The sequence below is a fragment of the Hyaena hyaena genome, unplaced genomic scaffold (genome assembly GCF_003009895.1).
Source record: "Hyaena hyaena isolate Hyena2069 unplaced genomic scaffold, ASM300989v1 scaffold_287, whole genome shotgun sequence".
Classification (NCBI taxonomy): domain Eukaryota; kingdom Metazoa; phylum Chordata; class Mammalia; order Carnivora; family Hyaenidae; genus Hyaena; species Hyaena hyaena.
Window position 1 is genome coordinate 873441 of NW_024080919.1, and position 21360 is coordinate 894800.

Here is a 21360-nt window from a genome sequence, read left to right on the forward strand (position 1 = left end):
CTATTTACCCCTGGCTATTTTTGAAGGACAGAACCAGATCCAGGATAAAAATTCCGGTATTTTACATATTTTCAGTTTTATACCAAAGATGCCAAAGTACTTTCTTAATACTGGAGTATTCACAGAATTCAATACCAGTTCTCACCCCAAAATTTAACCTATTCCCAAAATAGTGCAGTTTCCTCCATCTTAATATATTTAAAAAATTCTTCCCACTTCAGAAATAATTAATCTTTTTTAACTTCTCCAATGAAAGTCAACAAAGTAACAATTATAATGTACCCTAAAATTGACACTTTAAGAAAATTACACTGTCAGGGCGCCTGGGTGGCTCAGTAGGTTAAGCATCAACTTTAGCTCAGGTCATGATCTCATGGTTGTTGTGTTCAAGCCCTGTGTCAAGCTCTGTGCTGACAGTTCAGAGCCTGGAGCCTGCTTCAAATTCTGTGTCTCCATCTCTCTCTGCCCCTCCCTTGCACTCCGTCTCTCTCTCACTCTCTCTCTCAAAAATAAATATACATTTAAAAAAATTTTTGAATTACACTCGCATCTGATTTTCTCAATAAAATAATCATTAATTTCTTCATAATCTAGTGTGAACACTAACTTTAAAAAGCAATCTTTAGAGCCATATACAGTAACAACAAACTATCTTAAAAGGAAAATTAAAAAACAATCCTATTTACAATAGCACAAAAAAGAATAAAGTACCTACAAATAAATTTAACTAGGAAGGTAAGAAAAAAAAGATGGAAGAACTGTATACTGAAAACAACAAAACACTAATAAAAGAAATTAATACACAAACAAATGGAAAGACATCCTGTGTTCATGAACTGGAAAACTTAGTATTATTAAAATGTTCATAATAACCAAAACAGTTGACAGATTCAGTATAACCCCTATCAAAATCTTAATGGCACTTTCACAGAATTGAAAAAAACAATTCTAAAATATATATGGAACTATACAGGACCACAAATAGCCAAATCAACCTTGAAAAAAAAGAACAAAGCTGTAGGTATCACACTTCCTGATTTCAAAATGTATTACAAGATACAGTAATCAAAACGGTATAATACTAGCATAAAACAGGCACACAAATAAATGGAACAGAATAGAAAACTCAAAACTAAATCCATCTATAAATGCTCAACTGATTTTCAACAAGGGTGCCAAGAATACACAGTAGGGAAGGATAGTGAAGTGTTGAGAAAATTGGATATCCACATGCAAAAGAACCCTTATCTTATACCATTCACAAAAATCTACTCAAAATGGATTAAAGACTTAAACCTAAGGCCTGAAACTAGAAAACTCTAGAAGAAAAAATAGGAGAAACGTTTCATGACCTTGGTCTTGGCAATGATTTCACGGATATGACACCAAAAAGCACAAGCAACAAAAACAAAACAAACAAGTGGTAGGTACTACATCAAACTAAAAAGCTCATGCAAGGCAAAGGAAATAATCAACAGAGTGAAAAGAAAACCTACAGAATGGGAGAAAATACTTGCAAACTATGCATCTGATATGGGGTTAAGCTCCAAAATATATATAGAACTACTACAACTCAACAGCAAAGAAAACTAATAACCACATTAAAAAATGGGCTAGGGACCCAACAAGCATATCTCCAAATGGCCTAAAGGTATATTTTTAAAATGCTCAATGTCGTTAATCAACATGGAAATGCAAATCAAAGCCATAATGAGATATCACGACATACCCGTCAGATGGCTATTATCAAAAAAACAAAAGACAAGAGGAGTTGGTGAGGATGTAGAGAAATTTGAGCCCTTGTACACTGTTGATGGCGATGCAAAATGCTGCGGCCACTATGAAAACTAGTATGATAGTGCATCAAAATTTAAAAATAGAACTATCATGCGATCTAGCAATTCCAGTTTTCTGTATTCATCCAAAGGAACTGAAGTTAAGATCTTGAAGAGACATTAGCAATCCTGTGTTTGCTGCAGCACTATTCACAATAGCCAAGATGTAGAAACAACCTAAATGTCCATTGACAGATGAATGGATAAAGAAAACATGATATATACATACAATAAAATACTATTCAGCCTTTAAAAAGAAGGAAATTCTGCAACATGTGTCAACATGATGACATTATGCTAAATAAAATAAGCCAGTCACAGAAAGACAAATACTGTATGATTCCACTTATATGAGGTATCCAAAACAGTCAAATTCATAGAATCAAAGAGTAGAATGGTGGTTGCCAGAGGCTGGGGTATAGAGGAAATGGGGAATTATTCATCAAATTTCAGTTAAGCAAGATGAATAAGCTCTATAGATTTACTGTACCTATTTATTGTACCTATGACCAAAAACGATTACTTAAGAATTTGTTAATGAGGTAAATCTCATGTTAACTGTTCTTACCACATGCATTTAAAAAAAAAAAAAAGGTTCTCTACAGCAAAGGAAACAAAAGTGAAAGATGATCTACTGAATAGAAGATATTTGCAAATGATATATCCAATAAATGTTTGGTATTCAAAATATATAAAGAACTTATACAAGTCAACACCAAAAAACCAAATAATCCAATTAAAAAATGGGCAGAAGATATAAACAGACATTTCTCCAAAGAAGACATACAGATGACCAACAGACACATGAAAAGATACTCAACATTACTCATCATCAGGGAAATGCAAATCAAAACTACAATGAGGTATCACCTGATACCTGTCAGAATGGCAAGAATAAAAAAGATAAGAAACAATAAGTGTTGGCAAAGATGTCAATAAAAAGGAATTCTCGTGCACTGTTGGTGGAAAAACAAACTGGTGTACCCAATGTGGACTACTGTATGGATGTTCCTCAAAAAGTTAAAAAAAAATCATACTACAAAACAGGAAAACACTAATTCAAAGGGATATATGCACCCTTATGTTTATTGCAGCATTACTTACAGTAGCCAAATTATAGAAGCAGTGTCCATTGATAAATGAATGGATAAAGATGTGGTGTATATATACAATGGAATATTATTCAGCCATAAGAAAGAATGAAATCTTGCCATTTGCAACAACATGGATGGAGCTAGAGAGTATAATGCTAAGCAAAATAAGTCAGTCAGAGAAAGACAAATACCATATGATTTCACTCATGTGGAATTTAAGAAACAAAAGAGCAAAGGGAAAAAAAAAAAAGAGAGACAAACCAAAAAACAGACTCTTCACTACAGAGAACAGACTGATGGTTACGAGAGGGGGAATGGGTGGGGAAGATGGGTGTAACACGTGAAGGGGATCAGAATGCACCTACATGGGGAGCACTGAGTAATGTACAGAATTGTTGAATTGTACACCTACATTGTACACCTGAAATTAGTATAACACTGTATGCTATCTGGAATTAAAATTTAAAACTGAATAAAATTTAAATCAAAAAAATTTTAACTCCTCTAACCATAAATTTTTTAAAAAGCCAAATAGAATGTTACATAGTACAAAAGTATCATTTCACACCTTATCGTAGTTGTTTTTATAATAATCATTAATAATTTAAAATAGGAAGCACAGCAATCTAGGAAACAGAGAAAAGGGGCAAGGGAAGAAAAGAGAGGTAATTCTTACTGTATTAAACATTTCAGATATTTATAAACATCACTGCATTTAATCACTATAACCTATGGGGAAGATAATTATTATATCCATTCTGTAGATAAGAAAGCGGAGTTTTTAGAAGGATGAAGTAACTTATCTAAGGTCACAAAGATAGCAAGGGGTATGGAGATTAATCAAAGTTAATCTAACTTCACCAAACAGTCTGGCTTCTAGTGACTCTAGCAATGACTGGCTCAGCTGTGCTTGGATGTAAGGACAATGATGTCTGCTCTGCATAGAAATTCACTTCAGGGACACCTGGGTGGCTCGGCCAACTCCAGCTCAGGTCATGATCAGGTCATGGCTTGTGAGTTTAAGGCCTGCGTTGGCCTCTCTGCTAACAGCTAAGAGCCTGGAGCCTGCCTGCCTCCGATTCTGTGCCCCTCTCTCCCTCTGCCCCTCCCCTGCTCATGCTCTGTCTCTCTTTCTCTCTCTCTCTCTCAAGAATAAATAAACATTAAAAAAATTTTTTTAAAGGAAATTCACTTCAAATTGGTGGGAATTTAAGAAAATCTGCAGATATGTAAATATGTGATAATGTAAAATAATTTTATAAATAAAAGGGAACTGCAGGAAAAATGGGATAATATGAAAAAATTTTTAAATAGATAAAATGGGATAATATGAAAAAAATTTGTAAATACATTATATGATTTACTATACTGAAAAACAAACCCTAAGGTCAATTAAATTTGAAAAAAATGAAAGCTGACTAGCTGCAAAGAAAATGATCTGAGTTTTCCTCAGGAATACTTAGGTATTCTCCTTCGGCTACTTGCAGGTATCTTTCCCTCTCACCTCCTACACATTTGCCACCTCTGTCTAAACAACGGCTACAGTTCTGAGCCTTACAGGTTTAAAACCGGCGACAACTACGGAAACACGTTTGAAGCGCACGGTAACTCTGTCCGGAAGTACGGGGCCAGCAGCTTAACACCACGGTCTGCTTACAAAGGCTCTGTCAGGACGGCTCCAAAAAGTGGAAAGCAAGAATTAAAGTTTAGAGCACATATTATGTATTTTTAAAATCTACAGTATTCCTTGAGGTCCTTAGAAGAGCTGAGATGAATCTTTTAAAGATACCGCTGCACATACAATCAAATACATTGTCAGTGAACAGGAATTCTTAGGAAGAGGGTAATTTTTGCATTTCCTCACCTTTTACATATTTTTGATAGCCTTATAAATTTGGAGATCTATCTCGGGGATTATGCTAAGATTATTAGGAACTATGACTTCAGACTTCAAGGATCTTATGATAAAAAATCGTGTCCTAAATATAGCCACTTAACTAACCCAAATTTTGAAACAAAATCAAACACTTTAATAAAATCCAAAGCACAGGCATATCTTTTAGTACATATCTTTTGTAGTGCTTCCATGAAAACATTCATTTATTCATGTAATAAATATTTGAGCACAGGACTATGCTAGGCACTGTAATTAGAGGCAATTAAAACAGTCCCCACTTACAGGGAAATAACTGCTGGAAAGGGAGGAGGATCTGTAAACAGGGAAATGATGCGGAACGGTAAGTACCAAAATAAAGGTATGAACATACTCCAAAACTATACATAAACTATACATAACTAATGCACTCTCTAAAGGCTAAACACTCCGAAAAGCTAAACTCAGAACAGCAGAATGCAAGAAAAGTTAATATTTATATTAAAGTTGGTGTACACATTTTGTCTATGACAGTTGACCATAAACTTTCCTGGGTAGGTTTTTATGTATGAAAGTCTATGATACTTTATCTGGGATATTATTTTTTAATTGGTCTTACTGTGGATCTATTTACTTTAATCCCATTTCATAAATTATAATTTTGGATAGTCTAATGCTGTTGTATGCCATGTTTACAATTTAGTTATTAGTTTCAAAGCAGAATCCTTTTAATTCTTTGTATGCTACAGGTAACTTTGAAACAATGCATCACATAGTTCCTGTTTATTACCCACAGGTGGGTAAGCCAAAATTAATTTTTTTCTCTGATATACCGAGATATTTTGTAAATGGAAATGCATCCTCAGAAAGCTCCCAAGAAGATAACCCTAAAATTACTGAAGATATGAGGTAGGTTCTTTCAAATATTTGTGTTTCTTTCTTGGGGGAAGATGGGGGAAGAGGGGATACCCTGTTAACAACACAGAGGAAGAGAGTCCCTCCAGCTGTCTCCTTGTTCTCTGTTCGCAATTCTTGACCAAGCACAACCCCCCGCCCAAATAGTTCAGTTCATTATTGGTCTGCTCAAATAATCACATAGTTGTGGTGGAACGACTAGTTCAAGAAGAGCTGGGAGTCATAAACTATATGTAATCACTGAGGTAGGGCCAACGACTCAGGACAGCCCCAGGAGCAGCAGGTAAAGATGTCTGAATGAGCAGGGATCGTATCAAAGGAGACTGAGGCCCAGTTGATGTTGGGTGGTCCACTAGTGGGTAGATGACAGTGCCAAGGGCATCTGGTGGCAGAAACGAGGGGAAACCCAGAGCAGAGCAGTACAAAGGTAGGCTATTCTTACCATTTCCCCAAATCAAAGGTTCTTAATCTGGTGTCCCTGAAGGAGACGTTAGAAGTTTCATTAGATTCTCAAAGAGGTTTATGATCTAAAAAATTAGTTTAAGAGTCACTATTCTAAACCTTGAGTATATGTATAAGGTAGCTCTATATGAATCAACTTTTAAGTTTCCTGATAAGGAGAAAATTGCTTTTTTAGTTTTAAGAAATGATATTGCTTCAATGTAAAGATAAACCATACCAGAAAAGAAGTTTATTTATTCATAAAACTAAAAAGCACCTGCTACATGCTGGGCAATACTGAATATAAAAACTCAAATGAGATAGTCCTGATCTCAAAAATTTTGCAACTAGCTGGTTGGAGAGTCAAATGTGATACAATCACTGTAGCATGTGATAAATGCTATGAACATTAGGAGTCAGGTCCTAATACATCCTACAAATTATTTATTCAACTTTTTCTCATTTATAGCCCAATTGATTTTTCTAATCATATCATGGTAGTCAATACAATGTAATGTAATGAAAGGGGCAACGGTGTATTGCATTGAGAAAGTAATCAGAGCCAGGGTACATACCCTAGAATAGATTTCCTTTTTCGAGAACTGCCTGCTGAAGATCAGGTAGGTTTATCATGGGACCCTCTTTACAGAGTCTGGTCAAGGAACGGTGACTTAGCATTCCGTAACGAAGCCCACCTAGAGAAGACCGAGGCGTATTGTCCTACCCTCATTCCCTGGAGTGCGACTTAGACTTGCGGAGAAGGAGGCATAAGGGAGAAGGGTCTCTGGAAAATGCTTTATTTGGGAAGAGGGAAAATGGTATGGAGGGAGTCCTAGTCTTGCCTCATCTCCATTCACCAAAAACAAACAAAAAAACACAGAAGCTGCATGAGAATTTGCTTTACTGCTTACGTCCTTTGCCATTACCAGCAAAACCTCAGCCACTCTGTCCATGGCACCCCGGTAGTTTCTAAAAGATTTACACAACTAGTGTCAATTCCATGACAGTGTTCTTCAGTTTCATTTCTTTGCCAAGCATTTTGAAAGTTCTTGCTAATAGATCATCAAGGTGGAAAGGAAAACAATAAAAATGGACACAGACTCAGAAAACAGTGTTGGTAAATTCTAATACACTGCCACACACACTGTTAGATCAGTCGTAAACTGTTGCACATACCGTGTATTCTACAGCCCCAAGCAAAGCTCTAATCACTGCACTGACAAAATAGCAAATGAATCATTCTATCCTCATGTTCGTAACTAGGAACACTCATCTCTAACTACCATGAACTGCAAAGATGGGCTGCTTTAAAAGAAGCTGGCAGAATAGAGAGGCTCCTGTGAGAAGAAAATAATGTCTTGCTTCTGTCACTGGCAATGAAGTCAATTATGTTCAATCCCAAATCTTCAGTTTTATAATGTGAAAAAATATTTTTGCTTTAAAGATGTTTTATTTCTGGGGTGCCTAGGTGGTTCAGTCGGTTAAGCGTCTGATTTCAGCTCAGCTCATGATTTCACAGTTCATGATTTCAAGCCCCATGTCGGGCTCTGTGCTGACAGCTCAGAGCCTGGACCCTGCTTTGGATTCTGTGGCTCCCTCTCTCTCTGTCCGTTCCCCACTCACTCTCCATCTCTCTCTCTCAAAAATAAACAAAAAACATTAAAAAAATTAAAAGGTTTCTATTCCTTCAGATAACATTTGTACTGAGGGCATACTAAAACATCATTTTGGTATCATAAAATATTTAAGTTTACTAAATGGAAATATCAGTTCTACCTCTCTTTATTAAAAGGTGACCAATATGGAATTTCATTAAGCTCTTGGTAAAGATTTTTATTGTGTGCCTATTGCTAACATTTTATGAATTTAGCATAAAACAAGAGATAATGAGAATAAAGCTAGGTCACTGAGGTGTTAGAAAAAGACCAACCCAAACAGAAAGAATACATTTTTATACCTAAAAATCTAGGAAGTTGACGAAAACAACTCCTTCCCTTAATTAACTTAAGGGAAGAATGAGCTAGCATCAGCAGACATGTCACCTACAGTCTACATTTAATGCTCAGAGGTATAAAGGAGCTTAGAATCTTCTTCCAAAATGATAAAAGTATGTGTCCCATACTCCTTTAAGGTTCTGCACATTAGGACCTGTGTTCATATCTATGTGAACACAGTGAAGCAACATCTGTCCAATGACAGGGGAATGTTTTCCACCTTCTTTATAAATGTGTGCAGTCTGTGCTCATGTATATTTATACAAGACTGCTTTCCCTACAGGGAGGAAAAAGTCAGACTCACTGACGTTGTTTTTGACCCTCAAACTGAACTTGATACTATCAATGTACACTTTAATTAAAGATTAGCTCAAAACTATTTTTTATCTAAAGGCTGACTGTAAACAAATGCCTTGACTGTTCAATTAAAAATAATTTATGGTATTAAAAAGATTGTTTCTTTCTGTGTGTGTCACAGTAAATACTTTTGACAGGTGTTTCCTCTCTTTTCAATCATGCTAGGAGGTGCTTGAGACTTAGTAATTTTTAAATAGACATTAAATGCATTTACATATTGTAAATAAGATCCACTGAGACTACTGTAGAGCACTGTACACTGAAGGAAGCAAATTGTTACTTGATTATTTATCTTTAAACCCTAAGCTATGTCCATAGAGTCAATCCATCTCTTTTGTTACTGTAAAAATAACTGTGTAGCTGGGTAGAATGGCCTTAGGTTTCAGATACCTTCAAGGAATGTGAATCTCTGGGACCCATAATTCACAGGAAATGTTAAATGTATGTTACTTAACTATTTATAAAATACCTACTATCTTTAGTTAGAATATGGAAGTATTAGGTTTCTTTGAGTTAAAAAGTGAACTTTAAAAACAGTGAAAACAACTTGCTTTCACCACTGCTAAGACTATGTTTGAACAGTTGTAACAACAGTTCTCTGTGTCTCATGAGTTTTTAAAACTTAGGTAATATTTTTAGTTACAATCTCTGGGATGATCTTACAGAAACCCATCTGCAAAACTCTAAATTCCTTTAATTATGCTATGATAAACCTAACATCAGTCTAATAAATCTTATATGCAAAATAAACTTCTATTTCTAATTTAAGACTTACAGTTAGTTGTCAAATAACTTCTAAAATTAGGACATCCCCCTCAAAAAGAGCATTAGTGGTAAGCAACAAAGGTTTGGTGTTGTTTGTTTGTTTTTTTAGAACAATCTAAGCTAGGTTTTATGACTTCTAGTTTCAACTCTGTCAATGGCTTAGCTTACTCTGTGGACAAGAGTTATATAAGATCTAATTTTTAAGAATTATGTTATTTCCCATTTTATTTTTTAAGGAAGTCATTTTTTAAAGTTTATTTTATTCTGAGAGAGAGACAGCAAGCCAGTGGGGAGGGACACCAAGAGGGAAAGAGAGAATTCCAAGCAGCCTCAGCACTTTCAGCGTGGGGCTTGAACCCATGAACCATGAGATCATAACCTGAGCCTAAACCAAGAGTCCGATACTCAAAACGACTAAGCCACCCAGGTGCCCCAGTATATTCCATTTTAAAATGTCTACTTTGATGCCTGAATCTTAACTACCCCCAAACAAATTTTTCAAAACAGCAGAACCTGTTGAGATAAGAATGAGACGAGGAAAATGAACATTGGAGACGCTCAGCCAGAGAGGGATCCAAAGTCACACAACTGCCATGAGGCAGAGCTGGAACTTGAATTGAGGTCACTGACTCTAAAAACCAAGCCCTCAACAACTCTGCAAGGGGGGGGGGGGGCTCTCAAAAACGCCCTCAGGCAGAGGCAGATAAAATAAGGGAAATAGGGAGAATGTGACCGAGGTGAACTGGAGAGCACGTGTCCAACGAAAGGCACCTGCAGCTACTCTGCTCCAAAACAGTTAGCCAGGCGGACGTGCTGAACTTGAGAAATCTTAGCCTCGCTGGTAGGCCAGACATCTAGATTAAGAAATCAACTGATTTTAGAATATTGAGTCAACAATTTTTCTTTAAAAAAATCTATTAAAATGGATAAAAAGAAATCGAATATGGTAATGACAGCACAGATACGGAGCAAGTGGGGCTCCAGTGCATACTGGCGGGAAGGCAGAGATAGTGCAGCCGCTTTGGGAAAATACTCAGACATGGTTTTATAAAGTTAAATATGTACTCACCACATCTAACAGTCCCACCCAAGGTGACTTGAACACCTATCTTCCCACAAAAATCTGTACCCAGATGTTTATAGTGGCTTATTCACGATCACCAGAAACTGAAAACAAGCCAAAGCTCTCCCATTGCAGGATGGATCAGCAAACGGTGGTAAATCCATGCAATGGAACACTACTCAAAATTAAAAAGGAATGAACTAGTGATACTCAAAACAACATGGATAGATCTCAAACGCATTCTGCTCAGTAAAAGAAGCCAACCTAAAAGGCTGTATGATTCTATGATGTTCTGGCAAAAGGGAAACTACAGAGACAGAAAACAGATCAGTAACGGGCAAGACCTAGGGTTACGTGCGAGCTGGGATGATGAAATGCTGCATCTCGTTGCTGTGGTAGTTTTTAGCAAAACTTGCTGGACTATATACTCAAAAGGGTGAATTTAATTACGTAAATTATACTTTAAACAATAAGGGAAATAGTTGACAGGTGAAAAAAAGCATTGATTATATAAAACCTATTGTTTTATTATAGTATACATTTATACATATAAAATGCAACAGTATATTTTCTTCACCGATATGTGTGTTTATTTTACATTATAAAGACGGGAAGCTAATGACAATTTGACATAATTGGAAAGACCTCTAATTTTACGATCTACACCACACACTGTGAAACAAACTCTATAACACTCTAAAGCCTTCTACCTTCTGGAAGACTAAACAAGAACTCCAAACAGTCCAATAATATACTCTACCATGAAAATAGTATTTGAATTGTTAATAAGGAGTCAAGTTAAAATATTAACTTTATTGAAATAATAGATACAAAAAATGTTTTGCAAGTAATGAAGAACTCTACAGATATTAAATTGTAATTTGTATGGTAAATTTCAGTTTGTATGGTAAAAAGCACAAGTATTAGGGTGAATCCGCCTAGCTTGAATCCTCTCTCCGCCACTTATTAGCTGTGTGACTTTCACAAGTTACTTAATCTCTCTGAGCTTTCTCTTCCCAACCATAAAATGTAAAATCCTCAGAGTTTTTGCAGACTGAATGAAAAAATAAAGTGCTTTTTTGGAAAGCACTGAGCACGTATAAAAAGTTAAATAAGGGGCCGGTTACTAACGTATGTAATGTTGAAGATTTGAGGAGGATTCAGACAGGCTGCTTAGGGCAGCAGCAGGTAAGACCCGGTGGCCCTCAGTCGTCAGGACTGTTTCATCAGTCCTTTCTTTTGAACCTGACTGTCGGCAACAAAGCTGTCCATTGTCCAGCCCGTTCCGGGTGGGCGCTTCCCGGGACCCCACCGCCAGCCCAGCGGCGGCGCCAGCAGGCGGGCTGAGGCCCGGGAGATGCCGGGGTGCGCAAGTTAGGGCGCCCTGCGCACCTAATCCGCCTCACCCTCGCCTCGGCCCCCTTCCTTCCAAAATCTGTACTTCCACACTTTTCCCAACACGTAGGTTCCCACATTCTTCCTACTCCGGGGAAGCAGGTGAATCTTGCTTCCTGAAGCCTGAAGGGACTCACCCAGGTTAGTGACTAGCTTTCCCGGGGACTAGCGGCTTCTATTGTTGTAAGTTAGAGTCTGTGTGTTTGTGCCCGTTTCGGATGAATTTCATTTTTGAAATAATGTTGCTCTTTTTTTTCTCTATTAATACAGGAATCTCTCTTTGAAGGAATCTGAAAGGTTGCTGACCAAAAAATGATATGCATGAATTTCACCTCCATAACCCAAAGTAAAAGGAAATTTGTTTCTAAAAAAGATGAGTAAATTCATCCTTAAGTGCGCTTTAACATTTGTGGGTTTGTTTGTTTTTTTTACCTTTACCAGGCAAAATCGTCTTCTGTAATTTGTAGCTTTATGGTATCTCATTATGTACAGAAAACCTTTAAGTTGTTTGCTTCTTTACGCAACTGAAACATTGCTTTTCACTTGCTTTATGCCTCCTTCCATACAATTTACTGAGAAAATAAAGATGTGCTTCCTCACTCATCAAAAGTAAACCTCTCCTGAACCAGCGGTACTGTGGCGCGTTCCTTCCCCAGGTGTACATCTAAGGACAGTTACTGACTGGGAGTTGAAGGTATGCTGATTCACTCACACACCTAAGGTGGGGAACGACGTATTAAAATCCTAGCGTCCCCATTACCACACGCTACTCAAGAGTTCCTAAAAGTTTAAAAATCTATTGTAAAGACATTATGTCACGTATACAACAGCGGATTCATTAATGATATCTCAAACTTGCTCTTGTCTTGACTCGGAGGAAGATGGAAGATTTCTAAACGTCCTGCTCTTCGAATTACAGGCATTATTTCCAGGATGTACTAATTACGTTCTAGAAGACACCGCGCGTCCACTAGGACTCCACCTTGGGGGCCACGCACGGGTCCCCAGGCCCCGCGGGAGCCGCAGGGTAGGGGCGTCTCGGCCCGGCCGCCTCCACACGAGCCGGGTGACTCCCACCCGCGCGCGGCCTCTCGGGCGAGGTCCCCGCAGGAGGGCGGGGCCGGGACAGATTTTAGGTCAAAGAAAAAGAAACAAGCCGGGGCCCCGCGTGTGCGACCGGGGAAAGACGACCGCGACCCCGGGCTGTCGGCCCGGGTCTGAGGAGCGTCAGGCGCCACAGCGATGAACCAGTCCCGCACTTCCGAGGCGGAGGCCAAACGGCCGCAAGCCGTCGGGGCGCACGGAGCATTACCTGGGCGGTGAGCAGTAGGGCGGCGCTTCCTCGGAAGCTAAGGCGCTCCCCACGAGACGCCGGCGCGGCGGGCGCGCGGAGCCCGACGCCGCCGCCGCCGCCCCGCCCGCGGCGCCCGGAGCGGCCGCGGCGCGGACCGCGACGCGGGGGCGGGGCCAGGAGCACGCCCCGCCCCGCCCGACGTTTGATTAACGACTCCCGGCGCCAGGCGGGGCTCCTCAGGTGGGCGCGTGCCGCCGCTCGCAGGGCTGCTCCGCCTGCCGTCGAGTGTGGCCCGCACGCGCCTGGCCACCGGGGCGCCCGCACCACAGGGGCTGGGGGCGGCCGCGGACGTCGGCTAGACGAGGATGGAGTGACCCGTGCGGCCCTGGACGCGCAGACCCAGCTGGACGCCCCCCGTCCGCCGGCGCCGCGGAGCCGAGCCCTGCGCTGCGCCTCCAGGAAAGGTGAGGCCCTCGGTTCGACCCCCGTCGCGACGCTTGGTCCCCAGGTTTCGGAGGCGTGGCGGGCGTCTTGGGCCGAGGTGAGGTCGGGGCCCCCGTCTCCCCCCGTGGGAGTGAGGAGGAGCTCCCGCAGCCACCCCGGGGTCCGCGGCCTCGAGAGCGGAGGCGCACGGCCGGCCCGCGCGCGCGCCGAGGCCGGGGGCGGCCAGGGCTGCCCGCTGCGCCCGCGCCGTGTTCCCTGCGCGGCGGGCGCCCGGCGTGAGCGGCCGAGCTCTGCGTCCGACGTCTCCCTCCGCGGTGGAGTCGCCGTCACTCCTTGTCCGTGAAAGTGAGGCGGGCGCCGCGCCCCCCCCTCGCCCCCCAGCCCCGGAGCGGGCAGGCCCCGCCGCCCTCCCCGACGCGGGGAGGCAAACGCGCCGCGTCCAGACGCCCTCGCCCCGAGCACGCCCCGGGCCTCCGCCTGCCCGGCCTCACCGCGCCTCGGCTCCTCCGCAGGGCACGCGGCGCGGGAAGCCGCCATGGACCGCGACGGCCCCGCGCGCAGCGCCTTGATCGCCAGCGACCGGCCCGCGCCCGCCGCCCCCCGCGCCCCGAGCCCGGGCCGGGCGGGGGCGGGGGCGCGGGCGGGCGGCGGGCGGCCGGCGGCGGCGAACGCGGCGCGGGAGCGGAGCCGCGTGCAGACCCTGCGGCTCGCCTTCCTGGAGCTGCAGCGCGCGCTGCCGGCCGTGCCGCCCGACACCAAGCTGTCCAAGCTGGACGTGCTGCTGCTGGCCACCACCTACATCGCGCACCTCACCCGCAGCCTGCAGGACGACGCCGGCGCGCCGGCCGACCCCGCGCCCGGGCCCCTGCGCGGCGACGGCTACCTGCACCCCGTCAAGGTAGGCAGGCGGGTCGGCCCCCTGCGGGGCTGGGCGCCGCGCCCTCCCGCTCCCGCGGGGCCCGGAGAGAGCTCGTCCCGCCGCGCACGGGCGGCGACGTCCCCGCTGCAAACGGCTACCTGGTAACTTGGCCGGTAGTGGATTTAACCCCGAGCGGGTGTAGGGAGGGGTGGCTCGCGCCTCTTCCAGGACGCAGCCTCCGCAGTGCCTCCTAAGTGGAACCTTTTGGGGGGGTGGGGGGGGGGCCGGCACGGTGTTCGGTTGGCGGGTTCTGGTGATTTCTAGAATCAAGAGTTACATTTATGAGCCTCTGAGAGTTTTTAAGTTTTTAATTTACATAATTACATTTCCATTCTGGTTTTTATCAAACGTTTGAAAAGTGTAATTAATTAAAGGGGGTGACAGAATTATTGCCCTTTAAATAATACAGGAAATAAGAGTTTAAATTTTTTTGTAAACCTGTTAAGAACAAAATGAGACCTTTCTGCCATCCTAGGGAGTCAATTTTCAGTCCCTTTTAATAAAGGCTAATTATTCATGGGTTAGGCAGTTGCCTAGAATGTTAGAAAAACAAGAATTGTTTATGTAATTTTCACAGCAGATTGGCCCATGTTAATCAAGCAGATACAATACTATATTCAAATTCGTGTTGTGCCAAATTAGCCCGTAGCGTCCGTTTTGTATAACTTTTTACATTACATATAGATAAAATGGTCAGAGTTTTCATTTAATATAGTGTATATGATTATGATTACCTGTATTGCAGTATTTAGACTTTGCATCATCCTTTTCGCCTAAGATTTGTTTTGTAATCGAGCATTCATCTGGCTTTGTTCAAAATACACCATCTTCCCTATTTCCTCCAAACCTAAATTTTTGAATTTTTGGTTCTACATTTTGTCACACACACGCAAACACAAGATTAGGACTTAGCCTTAAGCATATCAGTGTTCAATAAATTATTGAATAATCATCATTGAAATGTGGTAAAGTCCACTAATACACTCTACTTAAAATTCTGTGTTGAAGTTCAGATTTACAATCAACATGATGTTAGGTTCAAAGTATTTCAAATCTAGAAATTTGGAATTTCATTTATTTATGATTATGATAGGCCTTATTACGTTCATATGATATATAGTATAATCTCTGCTGAAAAGTCATTCATTGATAATTAGGGGGTTTGCCCTACAGTCTGCTTTGGATTTATATTCAAATGTATCATTAATATTATTAGATTTCTTTTGGCTTGACATTTTTCATATACTCTAAAACAAGTTTAACATTAAATAGACTTTAATACCAAAAGTGTCTCTTAAGTGCCTCTGTAGGAGATACAATTCAGATAAGAAATCAACTTGTTTTCACCTTTGTTTCTTGTAGTATCTTTTTGGATGAATACTATTAATTTTCATGTGACAATAAGCTTAACAAGAGCTTTTCTGTACTTGTTTTTTCAGGTACCAAATGTTTTTGTAGTCCTTTAACTCATTTTAAAAAATTAAATCTCGTTTGCCCTTGAACCAGTTATTTTCATTTTAAAAGACAATCCTAGGGATAAAAAAAACAAGGCCAAGGATTACCTCCTTAAAATGAAATTGATGATGGTTGAACAAGTGACTGGTCTGTTTTAAAATTTACTGAGTGTCTACTGTGTGCAAAGCATTGTTAGGAGATTGAATACAATTAAGACTAAGACTCAATCTCTACCTTAAATGAACACATAATAAAGACAAAGACAAAAATAAAGCAACAGTCTGTAAGGGGTAATGTTCTGTGTGCCATAGGAGAGCTGTAACCATGTGCTGCGGAGGTTTGGAGGAAAGAGAGTTCATACACATAATTGAAACCACCTGTAACACATTATTTTATGGACACGCTTAAGTATTAAGTCTATCTTTGATTAACTAATGCAAAAGGAATAAAAATATTCTGGTTATTTGTACTTTCGGTTAACAGTTAAAAAATGTTCCAAGATTCTGCCTCACACCATAGTATAGCTATGTCTTTGATGATTAAAGATCTGTTAACAAACATTTCCAGGCCATGATTTTGAATCATCAGTCCTTATTATCGGTATTGGGGTCTAGCATTTTGGGAGATTTACCTTAAGAGTATCTCAAATGAAACTGGAAAGTTCAAGTGAATGGGTTCCTGGGGAATAGCCTGAAAGAGCAGTTTGCATTCCTTGGGATGTGAGCAATGTGATCAGCACCAATGCACCAAATCGCAGTGATTCTGCAGGAGAGCAGGGATGTATTTCAGATTCTGAATATATTTCAGGAGAAAAGCACAAATGACTTTATTAATTGCCTTACCCTTGGAGATTCAATGTTGATAATATACATATAAAATAATTTAAAAAATAAATACAAGGTTTTGTCATTGTGGGGTCCAAAATCCAAAAGTGCATTTTTAAGATTTTCAGGGTTAATTCAGTTAATTGTATGAGTTTACTTAGATTGTTCTAAGCCTAATGAAACAACATGGTTTCAAATAAACTTTAATAGGTAAAATAGAGGTCAGAATTGTGTTAATCTACAGTGTTAAAACAGACCAGTGAGAAATGAAATGTAAATCCATCAGCTGGCTTTTTTGGCATGACGCTGACATGCAGACTAACCAATATTGTATTCACATTTTATTTCTGTCTCTTTATACTATGTATGTACAGTAAATTCAGTTGAATAAAATCAGTAGAAGCCTTTTTGAAAATCGAAGTAGAAATTTCTTAAAATAGAAAGTTTTATTATTAAGTTCATGAAAAATGAGGCAAAAATCCATATATGCATTTTTAAAATTTTATTTATTTTTTAGTCATCTCTACACCCATCGCGGGGCCTGAACTCCTGACCCTGAGATTAAGAGTCACACAGTCCGGGGGCGCCTGGGTGGCTCAGTCAGTTAAATGTCTGACTCTTGATTTCGGCTCAGGTCATGATTTAACATTTCGTGAAATTGTGCCACACATGGGGCCTGGTGCCGACAGCAGGGAGCCTGCTTGGGATTCTCTCTTGTACACATTCCCATGCGCTATCTCAGGCTCTCTCAAAATAAATAAATATATTTTTTAAAGACCTGAAATGGAGTTGCAAAAATAAGAACACTGTCAACCTTATTACCGTAACAAATGTAAAATATAAGGTTATTTATAGGAAGATTACATAGGAGTAGGCCATTGTAAATTCTAAGTAACACAGATTTTATGTTCTGTGTTTAAACTATAGATATCCAGCCAAAATAATCTGAATTTGGGACTCTAAAATGGACCTGAACTGCAGGAGAGCAAATTCACTTATCATATCTGGAGGCATAAAAATAGGACTTTTGTTGGTTGCTAAGAACAGAAACTTCCTGGATAATATCACATGCCTACTTATTATCCCTTATAGCTACATTTTACATCTGGAATGCCAGTTTAGGTGAAAGTAACTGTACTCAGAAGTACCTTATACTCATCTTCTGCAAAAAGAAGTCCATTCTGATTTAATTGGTCTGATGTGTGACTTGGTCATCAGTCTTTTTTATTTATTTATTTTTTTACACAGGTTCTTTTTTTTTTTTTAATGTTGTATTTGTTTTTTAGAGAAAGAGACAGACAAACAGCATGAGCAGGGGAGCGTCAGAGAGGGAGACACAGAATGTGAAGCAGGTTCCAGGCTCCAAGCTGTCAGCACAGAGCCCGACGTCGGGCTCAAACCCACGAACCGGGAAGATCATGACCTGAGCTGTAGTCGGGCATTTAACCAACTGAGCCACCCAGGCGCCCCATCGTCAGTCTTTTTTAAAGCTCTTATGGTCTCTGCCTTGTTAATAATTGTATCTCTATTTGAACACCGCAGATTATCTGTCAGGAGTTTAAGAACATTTCATGGTGCTTTTAGCTGGCAGTCTGCCTGTAAATGTTCAGTGATAAAAATAGCCTGCTGATCATGACAGCATTTACTCCCTATAAAGTGTGGGATCCCATTACCGACCTTTGGAAGTTAAACTTTATTAGTCTAAAGGCTTCTTTCTCCTTGTATAAAAGTAGTATTTCTCGGGGCACCTGGATGGCTCAGTCAGTTGAGCGTCCGACAGCGCTCAGGTCATGTTCACAGTTCATGAGTTTGAGCCCCACATTGGGCTCTGTGCCAACAGCTCAAAGCCTGGATCCTGCTTCAGATTCTGCGTCTCCCTTTCTCTCTCTCTCTGCCCCTCCCCAACTCATGCGCTGTCTCTCTCTCTCAGAAATATATAAACATTAAAAAAATTAAAAGTAGTATTTCTCTGATTAGTATTCCAAGGACCTATTACAAAACTATCAGACAACCCCCCAAATTCTGAAAGTACTACTTATGTAATATGTTTTTTCATCATAATGTCTATTTGGAAATAAGTTATATTATTTTTTTAATGTTTATTTATTTTTGAGAGAGAAAGAGAAAGCACAAGCCTGGGGTGAGGCAGAGAGAGAGGGAGACACAGAATCTGAAGCAGGCCCCAGGCTCTGAGCTGCCAGCACAGAGCCTGACACAGGGCTTGAACCCACGAACCATGAGATCATGACCTTGAGCTGAAGTCAGACGCTTAACCAACTGAGCCACCCAGGTACCCCAAGTTATATTATTTTTGAGAAGTCCATTTTTAAAATGAATTTAGAAAAGTTGCAATCAAAATACAAATGTGATAACTACTGAAAGATTAGTGCTCTATGATGCTGCTACATCCAGGTATTTATTTTAAATGTTTTATCTATATAACACCAAACATTCTAATATTTACAACTTTGAGATACTGCTTTTAGCTAGATAAAATGTTTAGATTGTTGAATTAGTCACTTTTCATTATAGTTCTGTGACAAGTGGAGACATAATATTTACCATGTATTACTTTTTATTTTTTTTTAAAAATTTTTTTTCTAGGAGAGAGAGAGAGCGTGAGCAGGGGAGGGTCAGAGAGAGAGGGAGACACAGACTCCAAAATAGGCTCCAGGCTCTGAGCTGGCAGTCAGCACAGAGCCGGACGCGGGGCTCGAACCCACGAACCGCGAGATCATGACCTAAGCGAAAGTCGGACGCTTAACCAACTAAGCCACCCAGGCGCCCCCATGTATTACTTTTTAAAATATCTTTAAAACCAGGAGTCTTGTTTTAGGCTTAGCTTTGCTTTAGGTTTAGTTTTTGTTTTTTATTTATTTATTTAATTTATTTATTTATTTTGAGAGAGAGAGAGAGAGAGACAGAATCTGAAGCAGGCTCCAGGCTCTGAGCTGTCAGCACAGAGCCTAACGGGGGGATGGGGAGGGGGGTGCTGGAACTCATAAACTGTGAGATCATTACCTGAGCCAGCCAAAGTCGGGCCCAGCTGAGCCACCCAGGTGCCTAATGTTTATGTATTTTTGAGAGTGAGTGTAAGCAGGGGAGAGGCGGAGAGAGAGAATCCCAAACAGGCTCCACACTGTCAGCACAGAGCCCAACACAGTTCAAACTCACAAACAATGAGATCATGACCTGAGCCAAAGTCAGACACTTAACCGACTAAACCACCCGGGTACCCCTATGTTTACTTTTATTGTTAGCATTAATAAACAGTATATCATGTTGTTCCTTAGATTTCACAGTTACAGTTGTTACAAATGTCATGATAATTGGATTTGCCTTGAGGCATTTGCATTTTTAGTATTACTATTACAGGCATATCTGTCATAGATACTAACTTTTGGATTCTTGTTTAAATATTCTTTTTCAGAAATGGCCCATGCGATCAAGATTATACACTGGTGCTACCGGTCAGTTTCTGAAGCATTCTGTGTCTGAAGAAAGAGCAAATCATGGCAGTACTACCACAGACTCACAGCCTTAGGCTTTCCTCTAAAGGGTGCTGGTAGAAAGCGGCATGATTTTTAAATCATAGGAAATCATTCTATATTTATTACATCAGACCTAACAAACATCATTCCTGAAAGCTTACATTTGCATTCTGGTTGGAAGTTCAGATTTATCTGTCTAATATAAATAAATGTGGATTTCAATAATTGGTCTTATATAAAACACCCAGCTTATCTATTGTGAGAGATAGTCACTACTTTATACTGTAAGGAAAACTATTGAAAAAAAAGAAAAACACCAAAATCAAAGAATTATGTACGTATAAAAAGAATGCACACATTTTCTGTAGTAAATTTAGCACACACTGAAAACCTGGTATCAATAGTCTTGATATGTTAAAAAAAAAAAAAAAAAGACCCCAGTATTCCATCTTTGTGAAACCCAGTTTGTCCTTAAAGTTGGTCTGAGAAGCCATTTCAGTCAGAAAGTGTGAGATCATGTATTCAGTTTTAGCTAAACACGTGTGAAAAGACTGTTGAGATAATATGAAGTTGCAGTAACTTCTATAACGAGTTATTTTTCCCTCTTAGAAAACTTGGAGTATTAGAATAGTTTGCTGTATTGGACAGGGCTTGGCCACCTTCCTAGATGACTGTTAAACATCTTACTATGTTTCCAACTTGTGTAGGCTCTGGAGGCCCTGCAGCCCAGCGTGAATAGCAGGGGAGGGCCAGTGGGCAGTAGGGTTTGCCACCCTCCCCGCTCGTTACTCCATCTCCGTCCCACCCTCGTTCAGGCCCTGGACTAGATGAGCAGATGCAGCCGCAGCCACCTTGCAGCGCCAAGCCCTTCGGGCTTCCAGTGAATGCCCATGACCCTTGACAAGTCACCGCTTTGGCTAGGCTCCTTCTCCCCCTTGCCGGTTGCTATTCACAATCTACCTACTCGGCCAGGGCGCCTGGGTGGCTTAGTCAGTTAAGCGGCTGACTTCTTGGGACATGACCTCACCGTTCATAGTTCAAGCCCTGTGTCTGACTCTGCTGACAGCTCGGAGCCTGGAGCCTGCTTTGGATTCTGTGTCTCCCTCTCTCTCTGCCTCCTCCACTGCTCATGCTCTCTCAAAAATAAACATGAAAAATTTTTTAAAAAATAGGAAAAAAACCTGTGTGATTTGGGAATTCT

The 21360-nt window shown here is 40.8% G+C and overlaps 2 protein-coding genes across 6 annotated transcripts in view; both read left to right on the forward strand.

Moving 5' to 3' along the window:
- Window positions 1-12136, forward strand: part of PPP1R42 (protein phosphatase 1 regulatory subunit 42) — a 49536-nt gene extending 37400 nt beyond the window's left edge. For 2 of the 5 annotated variants that reach the window (XM_039246997.1, XM_039246998.1), the window contains exons 8-9: window positions 5552-5711; window positions 12003-12136. In XM_039246997.1, the coding sequence (XP_039102928.1) occupies window positions 5552-5711; window positions 12003-12048 (206 nt within the window). In that variant the 3' untranslated portion in view covers window positions 12049-12136. Of the gene's footprint in view, window positions 1-5551; window positions 5712-7421; window positions 7583-12002 lie in introns of those variants that run through there. The other 3 variants (XM_039247000.1, XM_039246999.1, XM_039247001.1) reach the window with 3 other exon arrangements.
- A 1148-nt stretch (window positions 12137-13284) lies between these two features.
- TCF24 (transcription factor 24) lies at window positions 13285-20689 on the forward strand. The gene is made up of 3 exons (XM_039247003.1): window positions 13285-13490; window positions 13983-14368; window positions 20099-20689. Exons 2-3 carry the CDS (start codon window positions 14006-14008, stop codon window positions 20210-20212), a joined length of 477 nt encoding a protein of 158 aa, XP_039102934.1. The 5' UTR covers window positions 13285-13490; window positions 13983-14005; the 3' UTR covers window positions 20213-20689.
- The last annotated feature ends 671 nt before the right edge of the window (window positions 20690-21360 follow it).

Bases quoted from the DNA above. Each gene is read 5' to 3' on its own strand.
- TCF24 (XM_039247003.1), top strand. From the start codon at position 14,006: ATGGACCGCGACGGCCCCGCGCGCAGCGCCTTGATCGCCAGCGACCGG. The intron at 14,369-20,098 runs GTAGGCAGGCGG...ATTCTTTTTCAG, and splicing joins GCTACCTGCACCCCGTCAAG to AAATGGCCCATGCGATCAAG.